The sequence below is a fragment of the Fimicolochytrium jonesii genome (genome assembly GCF_025526975.1).
Source record: "Fimicolochytrium jonesii strain JEL569 chromosome Unknown EV422scaffold_2, whole genome shotgun sequence".
Lineage (NCBI taxonomy): Eukaryota > Fungi > Chytridiomycota > Chytridiomycetes > Spizellomycetales > Powellomycetaceae > Fimicolochytrium > Fimicolochytrium jonesii.
The window spans coordinates 1,999,821-2,012,034 of NW_026515669.1; the positions used below are offsets into that span (position 1 = coordinate 1,999,821).

Genomic DNA, 12,214 nt, shown 5'->3' on the forward strand with positions numbered 1-12,214 from the left:
TGAGATACCCATTAGCCTTGGGTCGTGAGTCGGGTTTCAATGGAGCGCATGGTGGGTTTGCTTGCACTGGTCTCTGTGCAGGTTTCATGGGGATAGGGTACGTTCTGCGTGTTGCTTTTGTTTGGATTTGTTGATGAAGGAAGAGTGTGGGGCTGTGTGCACGTTGAAGTGTGGGCATCAGTTTCTTCAGAGGTGTGGGAGGGAGTGGATGGAGAAGAAGGGTACTTGTCCGACGTGCAACGCGGGCGCGGTTGAGGAGTGAGATACCCATTAGCCTTGGGTCGTGAGTCGGGTTTCAATGGAGCGCATGGTGGGTTTGCTTGCACTGGTCTCTGTGCAGGTTTCATGGGGATAGGGTACGTTCTGCGTGTTGCTTTTGTTTGGATTTGTTGATGAAGGAAGAGTGTGGGGCTGTGTGCACGTTGAAGTGTGGGCATCAGTTTCTTCAGAGGTGTGGGAGGGAGTGGATGGAGAAGAAGGGTACTTGTCCGACGTGCAACGCGGGCGCGGTTGAGGAGTGAGATACCCATTAGCCTTGGGTCGTGAGTCGGGTTTCAATGGAGCGCATGGTGGGTTTGCTTGCACTGGTCTCTGTGCAGGTTTCATGGGGATAGGGTACGTTCTGCGTGTTGCTTTTGTTTGGATTTGTTGATGAAGGAAGAGTGTGGGGCTGTGTGCACGTTGAAGTGTGGGCATCAGTTTCTTCAGAGGTGTGGGAGGGAGTGGATGGAGAAGAAGGGTACTTGTCCGACGTGCAACGCGGGCGCGGTTGAGGAGTGAGATACCCATTAGCCTTGGGTCGTGAGTCGGGTTTCAATGGAGCGCATGGTGGGTTTGCTTGCACTGGTCTCTGTGCAGGTTTCATGGGGATAGGGTACGTTCCGGTAGGGTTAGGTTCAGAGCGTTAGCAGTTTTGGAGCAGGCGGCGTAATAGTCCTTGTTTATGGGTTCAAAAAGCGTCAAAACGTCATTGGGGTTCGACCTCATATTTTTGGTGTGCAGTTTATTCGTGAATATCTGATTGATTGATTGTGAGCCCTCCGTCTGCTGTGTGCACCGTACCACGACCAGGACGATCGTTTTTGGGCCCAATTTTCGATTCTGCCGTTGCGAAGGGCGGCAATTGCGAGCATTGTGAACACCGCATCCCGGCAGGGAGCATTCTGAGCACGTCGAAAGCTCAACCTCGAAGCAAACAGCAGTACGGTAGCGGGAGCAACTATTGTCACCGTTTCTAAATGCCTTCGGAAGATGATGCGGACAATGACGCCGAGATCGAAGCGCAGGAGGCAGCGCTTAAGAGAATGAAGGGGCTGAGAGCCCAGGCTGCGAAACTCGAGCGACCCGCCACGTCGTCCTCATCGTCGTCTACCCCCATGTTGACTTTTGCCTCTTGGTCTGGGCTCCTTTCCAAGGGATTTTCCCATTTGAATTTGAAGCCGATCAAAAGCCCAAACGCCAGTATACGTATGTACACATTGCTAAGTGCGTGAGTCACGTAATTAAGGCCTTGCGTTGCTGGCCAATGGCGACGCGTTTGGATCGCATCATCGAGGAGGGTTGTGCACGACGCTCATGCTTCTGGTGCTGATGGATGACACATGCCCCAATGCCCCATACAGAGTGTGAGGGTAAACATGAAGCGAGGGGAGATTGAGATGGATTTGGCAGCGTATTGCGTGCTGCCAGACCCACACACAGACGACAGCGTCGTGCGTGCTATGGGAGAGAGCGTGGGAGAACGGGGCGGGAGAGCTGCGGTCTGGGTCTCGCTCGGCCTGCGGGCGGGATTCTGGCTGCTCTGTGTGTCGCTGGCCTTATCTTTCATGTGCCACCATACAGTAAACCTTGGCCCCGTGGGAAAGTTACTAGTAACTAGCTCGTCCAGAGAAGCATATAAAAGCACAGCGTTCCCACCGTTTTCCCTCAATTGTCCAGCACCCCAACTGAAACGTCTGCAATACCAATTCATCGACCACTCTCATCTCCAACTAAGGATCTCCCCATAAGCATCTTCACTCACCGCAATGTCGCTCGACCCTGAGAACAAGAACTACCGGTTCGAGACTCTGCAGCTTCACGCTGGAGCTCAGCCGGACCCGTCCACCGGTGCCCGTGCCACGCCCATCTATGCCACAACGTCCTTCACGTTCAAGGACGCTGACCATGGCGCCCGATTGGTATGTAGGAGGAGCAGTGATACGATGTTGGCTTTGGCACCTGCTTGAAATTTTCCCGGCTTCAAGACTTATCTATTCCTTCCACCACATCAGTTCGGCTTGGAGGAGTTCGGCAACATTTACAGCCGTATCATGAACCCAACCAACGACGTCTTCGAAAAGCGCATGGCAGCCCTCGAAGGCGGTGTCCACGCGATTGCCACATCCAGTGGTCAATCCGCCCAATTCCTCGCCCTTTCCACCCTCGCACAAGTAGGAGACAACATCGTCGCTGCCAGCTACCTCTACGGCGGAACATACAACCAGATGAAGGTCGTTTTCCCACGTCTGGGGATCAACGTGAAGTTCGCCAATGGAGACGACCCGAAGGAGCTGGAGAAGCTGATTGATGAGAAGACGAAGGCGGTGTATGTTGAGACTATCGGGAACCCGCAGCACAGCGTGCCGGACTTTTCGGCTATTGCAAAGGTCGCTCATGCTCACGGTGTACCATTGGTTGTCGACAACACTTTCGGTGGGTATTTTGGTTGGGTTCGTGCGTTCGATTGATGTCGTCGGAAATCGTCTCTGATTCTTTTTCTCTCCTTATTTCGCAGGAATGGGATCATACCTCTGCCGACCCATTGACTTCGGTGCCGACATTGTCGTTCACAGCGCAACCAAGTGGATTGGTGGACACGGAACCGTCATTGGAGGTGTCATCATCGACGCCGGTACCTTCCCATGGAACAACGGCCGCTTCCCAACATTCACCGAGCCTTCCCCCGGCTACCACGGTCTCAAGTTCTGGGACGCCTTTGGCCCCACCGGCGCTCTTGGCGTGAACGTTGCTTTCGGCATCAAGGTCCGTGTGGAGCAGCTCCGTGACCTCGGACCGTGCCAAAACGCCTTTGGCGCTTTCCTCCTCATCCAAGGCTTGGAAACACTCTCCCTACGCGCTCAACGTCACGTCGAGAACACACAAGCGTTAGCGGAATGGCTGCAAACGCGCCCAGAAGTCGCTTGGGTATCCTACGCCGGTCTTCCCAGCCACCCATCTCACCAGCTCGCGAAGAAGTATCTGCGGAACGGATTCGGCGGTGTCCTGACGTTCGGTCTGAAGGGCGGCAAGGAGGCCGGCAAGGTGTTTATCAACTCTGTGAAACTTGCAAGCCACCTAGCCAACGTCGGCGACGTGCGCACGTTGGTGATCCACCCCTCGTCCACAACGCATCAGCAGCTGAACAAGGAGGAGCAGGTCGCGTCCGGTGTCTCTGGTGACCTTGTTCGCGTGTCGGTGGGTTTGGAACACATTGAGGATATCAAGGAAGACTTTGCACAGGCGCTGGAGAAGGCCGCGGCGTCTACTGCTCCCAACCCGATCAACTAGAGAACCCAACCCCTATCTACTATACTCACAGACAAGTCTGGAAACGTAGTTAGTGTGCTCATCCGGTCCCTCACTCTTCATTATATACGTTCGAGTTGCGCTTCTTGGCAGGTCCTAGTGTAGCTTGTACGATCTCTCATCATGCTCGGTCGTCCCGTTTCCTCCATCTTGTTCCCTTTCCTGTGGTTGGTGTAAATATTAGACAGTCTTCGCAAATCAGACTCTTTCTTTTGAGAACTCGGAAAGTAAGTGCGAGCGACTTTGGGATCTCTGTCGTCCCCTGCGCGCGTTCCGAAGCCAGCGCCAACAACCAAGCCGGTCCAGGCGTGCGCGCTGGGATGTGCAACAGAATCGAATGCTTGTAGTTGTACTGTACTTGAAATTCACGAACCCATATACATACAAGCCATCAGGTACAAATTGCAGGTTTCAAACATGTCCCCACCGAATCCGTCGTAATGTTTGTTGCCCCCAAATGGAAAACCATGAAAAAAAAAAATGATCGGAACAAAACGGAACCCCACCTCCCCCCATTTTTGACGGTGGGTAGGCGAACAGAACGCCCCCGAATGCTCACATCGACTCGAGAGGAAGCCTCTCCCCCACCCAGACCCCGCGGGAAGCGCAGGGCGGGATCGGTCAAATCAGTCTTCGGGCCGGCGGCCTCCTTTCAAACCACACGAAACGAGGTGGATCGTCATACCTCCTGAAGCCCATCAGACATCGACCCATCTGCGAGATCCTGAGGGGGGCGGGAGGAATCACTGGTTTCCCCCTCTTTCCCTTTCGTCGTCCCGTCCTTCCGTCCTCGCCCGCCGTAGTCTTTCGTCCGGGGTCCATCGACGTTCCGCCCGCCTCCCCGCAATGCGTTCATCTCGCTCCCCTTTGTTGTCCCTTTTTTCCGCTCGTTTTCATGATCAGGGTATGGAGTTTTGGTTGACCATACCCGAGAGGGGGGTGACGGGAAACAAAATCCAACAGAGAGTGGGTGGGTGCTGAGCAGGATCCCCTTGCTTGATGTGACGGTCCTCGGCGCCAAACAACCAGTGAAATAAACTCTGAATAATTCCACTGGGATGTGCACTCGATAATCACCCTTTTGGTGGCGCGGGGAGGCGGGGGGGAGAACGCGCGGAGGAGAAGCCGGGGGCCAACTCCACGGCACAGGGCAAAGCCGGGGAAGGAGAGATTCGCTCAGATGGACCGGGGCCGAGCGGGGACGGTTTGGATCCATCCGTGTTTTTCTTTCGCCAATGTCGAGGGGTGCTTCATCTGGCGGACGGAGATTCCCGCCTCGCCTCATTCTCATTCCTTGCACGGGTGGGCGCCCGAGTTCTCTCCCTAATAGAGCCCGCCGTCTTCCCCCCCCCCCCCCCCACGCTCCTCTCACATCACCTAACACACCCAAACCTTACATCCTCAACCCTCCAAACCCTCCCCTCCTCCCCCCAGCTCCTCTCCACCGTCACAACCGCATACCGCCCGTCCCTCAACGCCCCCGGATTAATCACAGGCACGTTGCCGAGCTGGGACAGGCCCCAGGAGGTGTGGGCGTGGCCGTGGGCGTGGAATAATAGCGGCGGTTGCTGTTGGGTATCACCCGTGGGGGTTGTGATTTGCGAGGTGGATGACGGTGGGGGTGGTTGCACACCCTGACACCACATATGGGTGACAACACTCCTAACCCCATCACTTCCGCTCTCGATCCTCTTCGAATCACAGAGCCATGGTTTGGGGTATGTGTCGGTCGTGGCGCAGCGCGCGGGGCCGCAGTGGGTTATTAGGATGTGTGTGTCTGGGTCTGTTGGGGTCGTGGGAGCGGACGGGAGTGAGGAGGGAGATGTGTCAGCGCGCCGATGGGATTTGGCGATGATGTTGAAGGCGGGGTGGAGGGTTAGGAAGTGCCGTTTTGCGCGGAGGAGATTGAGGAGGGCGGTTTTTAGGAGGGGGTCGGTGTAGGGATAGCCTTCGGGGTGGGGGTCAGAAGGGTTTTGAGGGGTTGAATGTAGGGGTAGACGTACCTGGATGGATTGTGGTGTTGGGGCGGTTGTAGTCGGTTTGCGGGACGGAGCCGCCTAGACCGGCCATTACGAGGTTCGGGGCTGTGAAACGAAAAAACAAAGAATAGGTAGTGGAAGTCAGCGAAAGCAGGTTGCTACCGTTCCCTTTCACGAACCTCGTCTTCATCCAACACCCAAAATGCAACCCAAGGCCAACAAACGCAAACACATACCTAACCGCACAAGCCTCGAATGGAAATTCACAGCGCCCGTCTCATACATCATCCGCTGCCACAACGGCGCATGTTTCAACGCTTCCTCCCCGTTGTCCCTCCTTTCCCTCCCCTCGTCCCTCACCCCCAAATCAACCGCAGGAACCAAATCCGGAAACGCCTCCCTCGGGTCATGATTCCCCGGCACGTACATCACATTCCTGGATATACTCCCGAATGCGGTGAGCACGGCGCGGAATTGGGTTTCTTCGGCTGTTGTTCGCATACGGGTCAATTGTGATGAGACTGAGGAGGATGATGGTGACGACGGGGATTGATAGTCGTGGTTGGCGTTGATGAGGTCGCCCGTCAGAATCACTAGGTTCGGCCTATCGGATCCGATCAATGCTTCAGTGCCTCCTTCGTCTACTTGTAAGCCGTCGTGGAAGTATACCGTCGTGGAGGGGGGTTGGTGGTTCTTACATCAGCTTTTTAGTCTGCAGGGCCATGGCGAGGCGGTAGACGTTGTCGACTTTGGAGTGGATGTCGCCGGCGAGGAGGATGCGGGATCGGAGGGACATTGCGTGCGTGTGGTTGTGTTGGCTGGGCTGGGATGTGGGGGTAGGCGGAGGGAAGATTGCCAGGGGTTGTTGTTGCAGGAGCTTCTACTCTTCTATTCGCACTCATACAGTACTCTGATTGTTAGGTGCCCCAGTTAGGGTTAGGATACTGGAGTAACAGCCCTACCGTCCAGCCTACCGTCCCACCAAGTTTATGTCGCTTATTGTCCAGCAACTCCCATCCACACGCCCACACCACAACAATGGCAACAACAATCCTCGGCCACGACGACCGCCGTCTAGTCGCCGACTCCGCCCTCGACTTTCTCGTCGTCGAGATGGTCGACCTCATGCGACGTCTGCCCACCGAGACCGAGAACGATAAGGAGGCCGCGTACTTCAAGCTCGAGAATTTGGGGTACCGTGTTGGGGTTGCGATGGTTGAGAGGTGCGTTGGGATAAAGTGGAGAGTGATTAGGGATTGAGAGGGGACGGCTGGGACTTGCATGTCTTGGGGAACTATCGAGGTGCGCATGTGGAACTCAGGACCAAAAGGGACACCCCCGGTGAAGCTCAACCGTGGAACCTTTTCGTTTCCCCCGTAGGATAACACGGGAGCGCCCACGCTTCATGGACAACCTAGACGTGGTTAAGTTCATTTGCAAGGATTTCTGGATCGCCGTGTTCAAGAAGCAGATCGATAACTTGAAGACAAACCATCGGGTGCGTTCCGGGGACGAGGGTTCTGCTGGTCCAGTGGGGGGGATGCGGTCGCGGGGGGCTGTTGAATGGAAGTCGAGGGGATGGGGGTTGTGCGTGGCGGCGATGAGGAGGAGCGTCCTCAACCGACCGGTGGCCTCATCGACTCATTCTCCTATCCGATTTCCATCAACAGGGCGTTTATGTATTGACAGACAACAACTTCCGCTGGTTCTCACGCATGTCCGGCGACGGGACAAGTACCGATCTTGGGCGGCAGGCGTTTGCTGTATGTTTTCCTCCCATCAAATCCCACTGAAAGCATTCCATTCACACTCACTTACGTTTTATGTGTATAGCACCTAGCCTTCCCATGTGGTCTCATCCGCGGCGCCCTGAGCAACCTCGGGGTGCCGAGTGTTGTCATTGGGGAGGTGTCTACTGTGCCGCAATGTAAGTCTTGTATCTTTCCGTCTTCCCGTACAATCAATCGCTGTTTATGAGTCGGGGTATGCAGAGCCTGCACTCCATTGGGGGTTTGTCTGATGCGTCATTTGTTATGTAGGCACGTTTCAGATCAAGATATCTAAGCCATAGGGTGCGCTGGGGACGTCGTTGGGGGCCGAAGTGGTGCCCTTCGCGCATGCATATTTCCGTGGGACGGTGCGATGGTGGGATTTCGTGGCGGATGGGGCGGGGGCGAGAGGGAATACTTTGCCCGCCTAACTGACAATTTTGGAAGGACGTAGTTGATGGTGGAAAGGCCGGGTAGGAGGGAGGGATAGATGGAGTTGTCGCATATATCGCGGACGGACGCTGCCCCCACCCGCCATTGGTGCTGATCAGAGGCCCCTGCAAAAGAAACGACGCGTGCACAGAGAATATCGACACGCGCCCATCTCGGTGGGCCGTGCACGCGCCCCATACCCCACCATGTCTTGTGAAACTGCCCCGTACATTTGCAGGGTATCCATATTGCCGTTACGGGCAGGCGCTGTTTGTCATACCCAACTTCAGCACATCATACGCCCGCAGGGACGTTGTGCACAAGACCGGGGAAGCGGGGGGGCGGTGGCCGTTTATGATACATAGCAAAACCTGCGAATACTACACTACATCTACATCTACCCCACCCCCTAAGAACCCTTTCACAATTGTGACCTAACCACCCCTTCCCCCTCCCAAACCTCCCCAAAGACCCCACCAATCACATCAACCATATCCCCCGTCGTCACACTCCTCCCCCGCTCCTCAAACGCCCTTTTTGAGCACAGCCGCGCGGTATGCGACGCGGCCCAGGCGGCGAGGAGGGGAAGCCGGGTTTGGAAGTCTGTGTCGAGGTCGGGGTTTGGCGGGTGGCTGGTGGAGGTGATCGGTGCTTAGTCGTGCTGTACATGTTACATGTACGGTTGGGGAAAGGGGTCGAAGGGGTATACGTACTCCCAAGCTTTAGCCTCGTAATTCTTCCCCCAAGCCAAGAACGCGGCACACGCGCCCGACAGGAGGTCGCCTTGGCCGCCGCAGCGGCGTGGGCTGCCTTCCGTATCACATTTTATAACTGATCGTAGATGGTTAGCTAGTGCTGGTCATAAATGGGTGATGTAAATGTTGGGGACTCACCTTCCTTCCCGTTAGAAATGATATCCGTCGGCCCCTTCTGCAATATAGTCACGTTCCCGAGAGCTTTGCTAAGGTTTTGCGCGGCGGTGTCTTTGTGGTCGCCGTCAAATTTCACATTCTACAATCCCAAACAATCAATCTCTCATGGTGAACGGATGGGTGGGGATGGGCAGTATGAGGTACCTGCGACTCGCACAATTTCTTGAACTCGTTGACGTTTGGGGTTAGCACGGCGAGGGTGTAGCCTTTGATTAGCTCGGGGTCGGATTGGATTAGGAGGAGGCCGTCCTGCATAAAAAGAAGGGCGTGTCAAAACCATCGCAGGAGAAAGAAACGCGAACCAATGATCCAGTGTCCCGTCCGCGCCAGTAACGAACGCAAGCCCTTTCCGCGGCACCATCAAATACTTGAAAAACTCACGGCATCAATAACCAACGGCAGTCCCTCCTCTCTCGCCCTCTCCACAATCTGCCTCGTCATCTCCCCCATAACCTCATCCCTCGACAACCCGGGCCCAACAACAAGCACATGCAGGCGGGAGAGCGTGGATGCGACACGCTCAATTTGGTCGGTGATGATTTTTTTGCCTTCGGGCGAAGAGGGGGGGTGGCCGAGGGAGCTAGATTGGTGTTGGGGTGAGTGTGGGAGGAATGGAAAAGTGGAGATGGGGATGGGGACGTACTCGGTGTTGCGGAGGTAGGGGTGGACCATTAGGTCGGGGGAGTAGGTCTGGGTTTGGATTGAGAGAGGTGGACGTGTTATGAGAGGAGAAATGTGCAATTCTAGCCCGTGCGATCCATACCGTACCTTGATGACCGTGCCTGCGTGTTTTTCACAGAAGACGTGCGACAAGTCGGCGCCCTAGTATGAGATCCAATCGCAGACGCTTCGACTTCAGCCCATGTCCATAAACCCTGTCTGTGTTGCTGTCCCTTGTGGCAAGGGAAGTCCACATGCTCAAAACTGACCAGTTTCAACCCCGAAATGGCCGCAAAGTACGGGGCGCCCGTATAACTGCACACAGAGAGATGATTCCAAGCATTGCTCGTCAGCCTCGGTCTCATTTCAGTCCATCTCCGCCTCGTTTTCGCGTCGACAGCCTCTAGATTTACTCACTCCTCGCTTCCACCAACAACACCAATACGACCTGCCAAACGTAAAACATATGAGCTTCTGACAAACACTTTTTCCGAGAACAGCAGTATAAGAACTGACCTGCCTGCCCCTTGTGCAACGCGCCGCTGAGAGGCGGGATAAGCCTCTTGATGGTGGTGATGAGGGTGGCTGGTGCGGTCATCTTGACGAAATTGGAAATTATAGTTGCGTTCGTTTGGAACAGTAGAGCGGTGAGAGTGGACGGTATGGAGTCTTTTTCTACTGGATCTGTCGCAGTCGCTGAACTCCTCGCTGGGAAGGGAATGTGTTTGTTCGGAAAGGACGGGATGCCACCTGGAATGGGAAAGGGTGACGTAAACGAGGCGGAGGCCCAGAGGGCTTTGCAGAAGGGAGACGGGAGTCTTCTCTGGAGGCCGCTAACCCGCCGAGGGCAGCCATGTAATGGAAGCACAGTCATCGGTGTCCCTATCACCCACAGCTGGTGAAGCTACCGGACACCCGCCGCTGCAACAACGCCCTCGGAGTAGGAGTACTGTCGCTTCCTTCTCCTGTTTCAGTCTTCATGCAGCTTGATACATAGACGTTGACCATATGAGACATGAGCGAGCATTCTCTTACACCACCCCAAAATTGATTTCAACTGTCCATTTCACAAAGCGCGCGGTTCTTAGGCGAGGACCCACCAGACCCACCAGAATTGACGAGAGATCATCTTGACTCCATCCAACCCATCCATCACACGCAACAACCCCCTAAAATGAGTCGCCGCCCACCCCGCTCACCCCTCACCACCGCTTCTGTGTCTCTCGGCCCCGCCCACACACCGTCCTCCCACTCCCAAGCAGAAGCAGATATGGAGCAAAACGAAGACGACTTTGCGTCGTCCTCCCCCGTTGCCAATGTCGACACGGTGCCGTCGATGAACATCCCACGGTCGGCGTTTGAGAGAAGGTTTCATGCAAAGGAGGAGGCTTTTCGAGGTGGGTTTGGGGTAGGCGAGGGTGAGGGTGAGGGGTGGGAATGGCGGTTTGGCGAAGGTTGGCTGGGGTGGGCTTTAGTGAGTCCTGGAGACCAGGTCACCGCTGGAAAACAAATGTGACATGAGGGAAGGTTGGGAACATGACCCTACAAACGTCATTGAGAAGGATGAACAGGAGCCGGGGTCACCTTGGAAAGCACAACGGAGCAGATGACCCCATATGAGGAACGACACGAAAATCTCAATATTGTCCTTGTTGCTTTCACCAGATCTGTCCAGGTTTGAGGAACAGCTGCGATCCCGCCTGAATGATGCGCGGACGGAGCAAAGGCGGTGGCAAGGTAAGGCGGCCGAGTGCAGATATGCAGGAATCCCCGGGAAATCGGAGAGAGACTCAGGGTCCCACCCAACCTCTGTCTCAACTCTTTGCTTTCCGCGCTAATCACTCGATCTGCGACCATGCTTGATAGCTGGCGTTCTTCTCCTATTCCTACTCCTGGCTTGGAGCACATATCGGATCGTCACAAACGATAAAGTCAATGAGCGGGTATGTCTTTGCTCGAGGGTCCTTACCTGGCGGATTGGTGGAGCGTTTTATCGACGTTGGCATGGTGGAGACCGACCGAAGCGTACAGGGATCGCAGTAGCGAAAGGGCTTTTCACCCTTCATTCTTCATCGCACACAGGGCATCCCGCAACAAAGCTCCTGGCACGTCTTTGGGGTGACCGTCCCGCTATCGGCATTCATCATCCTGCTCGCAAGCGGATCCATGCGCGCGAAACTGTTGAGTGCGAGGATGTGAGTTACCCATCTTCATAGACAATCGTAGATGTTCGCGGTTCCAATTCTCGCATCACCCCTGCTCACCGTGTCTCAACCCACAGCTACACCCGCCGCTGCAACAACGCCCTCCGCCCCTTCAACATGCAAATCGGGCACTCGGACTCCTCCCAACCACCGCAAACAACCTCAAAAGATACGCCCAAAGACGCACTGTCGTTCCTGTGGAAGGTGCCGCCGGAGTTCCGCGAGGGGTATAGGCAGTTCAGAGAGAGAAGGGAGGAGAGAAAGAAGGTCGGCGGGAGGGGGAAGGGGAAGGGGAAGGGTGGGAAGGCGGCGTAGCGTGGTTGGGAGGAAGGGGTAAGATCTGATTCCGGGCGGGCTTCGGGTGGGGATTGTGACCCCGATTTTGGAATGGAGTGGCTGACGCATTTTGGAAAAAGGATGGCCTTCGAGGCGGTGTGCGGAAAGATCGCAGAACCTCAGAACCTGAGGGAATGAGCAGAATCAATGCACATAAATACACGGAGTCAACGTTCTCCTTCGGCACACCGACTTGGAGAATCTCCTGGCGGTCTGAGGGGACCGAGCATTCTATTCGCGTGTCAGATTATCATTTATGTATAAAGATATGTGCAATATACACCAAAAACCTTCCTCTTCGACGAGCTTGCGCCTCGGATATGGATTCGGTGAAG

General features: G+C 55.3%; 6 protein-coding genes across 6 annotated transcripts; 3 read left to right on the forward strand and 3 right to left on the reverse strand.

The window, feature by feature from the left end:
- The first annotated feature begins 1,828 nt into the window (after positions 1-1,828).
- On the forward strand, positions 1,829-3,871 carry EV422DRAFT_159891 (O-acetylhomoserine/O-acetylserine sulfhydrylase). The gene is made up of 3 exons (XM_053064962.1): positions 1,829-2,180; positions 2,274-2,694; positions 2,777-3,871. Exons 1-3 carry the CDS (start codon positions 2,028-2,030, stop codon positions 3,547-3,549), a joined length of 1,347 nt encoding a protein of 448 aa, XP_052929723.1. The 5' UTR covers positions 1,829-2,027; the 3' UTR covers positions 3,550-3,871.
- Position 3,872: 1 nt separating this feature from the next.
- On the reverse strand, positions 3,873-4,919 carry EV422DRAFT_159892 (uncharacterized protein). The gene has a single exon (XM_053064963.1). The coding sequence runs from the start codon at positions 4,856-4,858 to the stop codon at positions 4,247-4,249; it is 612 nt and encodes a 203-aa protein (XP_052929724.1). The 5' UTR covers positions 4,859-4,919; the 3' UTR covers positions 3,873-4,246.
- Positions 4,920-4,940: 21 nt separating this feature from the next.
- EV422DRAFT_564064 (uncharacterized protein) lies at positions 4,941-6,342 on the reverse strand (the record flags this gene model as incomplete). Its single annotated transcript, XM_053072153.1, has 4 exons — positions 4,941-5,515; positions 5,571-5,651; positions 5,783-6,150; positions 6,245-6,342. The coding sequence occupies 4 exons, from the start codon at positions 6,340-6,342 to the stop codon at positions 4,941-4,943; spliced, it is 1,122 nt and encodes a 373-aa protein (XP_052929725.1).
- Positions 6,343-6,584: 242 nt separating this feature from the next.
- On the forward strand, positions 6,585-7,617 carry EV422DRAFT_564065 (BET3 family protein; the record flags this gene model as incomplete). The annotated part of the gene is made up of 5 exons (XM_053072154.1): positions 6,585-6,769; positions 6,927-7,044; positions 7,217-7,309; positions 7,380-7,473; positions 7,586-7,617. The coding sequence occupies 5 exons, from the start codon at positions 6,585-6,587 to the stop codon at positions 7,615-7,617; spliced, it is 522 nt and encodes a 173-aa protein (XP_052929726.1).
- Positions 7,618-8,168: 551 nt separating this feature from the next.
- Positions 8,169-9,937, reverse strand: EV422DRAFT_564066 (Ribokinase-like protein; the record flags this gene model as incomplete). Its single annotated transcript, XM_053072155.1, has 10 exons — positions 8,169-8,379; positions 8,461-8,578; positions 8,641-8,758; positions 8,824-8,928; positions 9,061-9,259; positions 9,323-9,369; positions 9,448-9,501; positions 9,609-9,654; positions 9,757-9,787; positions 9,856-9,937. 10 exons carry the CDS (start codon positions 9,935-9,937, stop codon positions 8,169-8,171), a joined length of 1,011 nt encoding a protein of 336 aa, XP_052929727.1.
- Positions 9,938-10,363: 426 nt separating this feature from the next.
- Positions 10,364-11,997, forward strand: EV422DRAFT_159796 (uncharacterized protein). The gene is made up of 5 exons (XM_053064961.1): positions 10,364-10,736; positions 11,005-11,076; positions 11,206-11,282; positions 11,422-11,534; positions 11,621-11,997. The coding sequence occupies exons 1-5, from the start codon at positions 10,514-10,516 to the stop codon at positions 11,856-11,858; spliced, it is 723 nt and encodes a 240-aa protein (XP_052929728.1). The 5' UTR covers positions 10,364-10,513; the 3' UTR covers positions 11,859-11,997.
- Positions 11,998-12,214: the final 217 nt, after the last annotated feature.

Bases quoted from the DNA above. Each gene is read 5' to 3' on its own strand.
- EV422DRAFT_159891 (XM_053064962.1), top strand. From the start codon at position 2,028: ATGTCGCTCGACCCTGAGAACAAGAACTACCGGTTCGAGACTCTGCAG. The intron at 2,181-2,273 runs GTATGTAGGAGG...CCACCACATCAG, and splicing joins CTGACCATGGCGCCCGATTG to TTCGGCTTGGAGGAGTTCGG. The intron at 2,695-2,776 runs GTGGGTATTTTG...CTTATTTCGCAG, and splicing joins GGTTGTCGACAACACTTTCG to GAATGGGATCATACCTCTGC.
- EV422DRAFT_159796 (XM_053064961.1), top strand. From the start codon at position 10,514: ATGAGTCGCCGCCCACCCCGCTCACCCCTCACCACCGCTTCTGTGTCT. The intron at 10,737-11,004 runs GTGGGTTTGGGG...TGCTTTCACCAG, and splicing joins AAAGGAGGAGGCTTTTCGAG to ATCTGTCCAGGTTTGAGGAA. The intron at 11,535-11,620 runs GTGAGTTACCCA...CTCAACCCACAG, and splicing joins AAACTGTTGAGTGCGAGGAT to CTACACCCGCCGCTGCAACA.
- EV422DRAFT_159892 (XM_053064963.1), bottom strand. From the start codon at position 4,858: ATGAGAATGAGGCGAGGCGGGAATCTCCGTCCGCCAGATGAAGCACCC.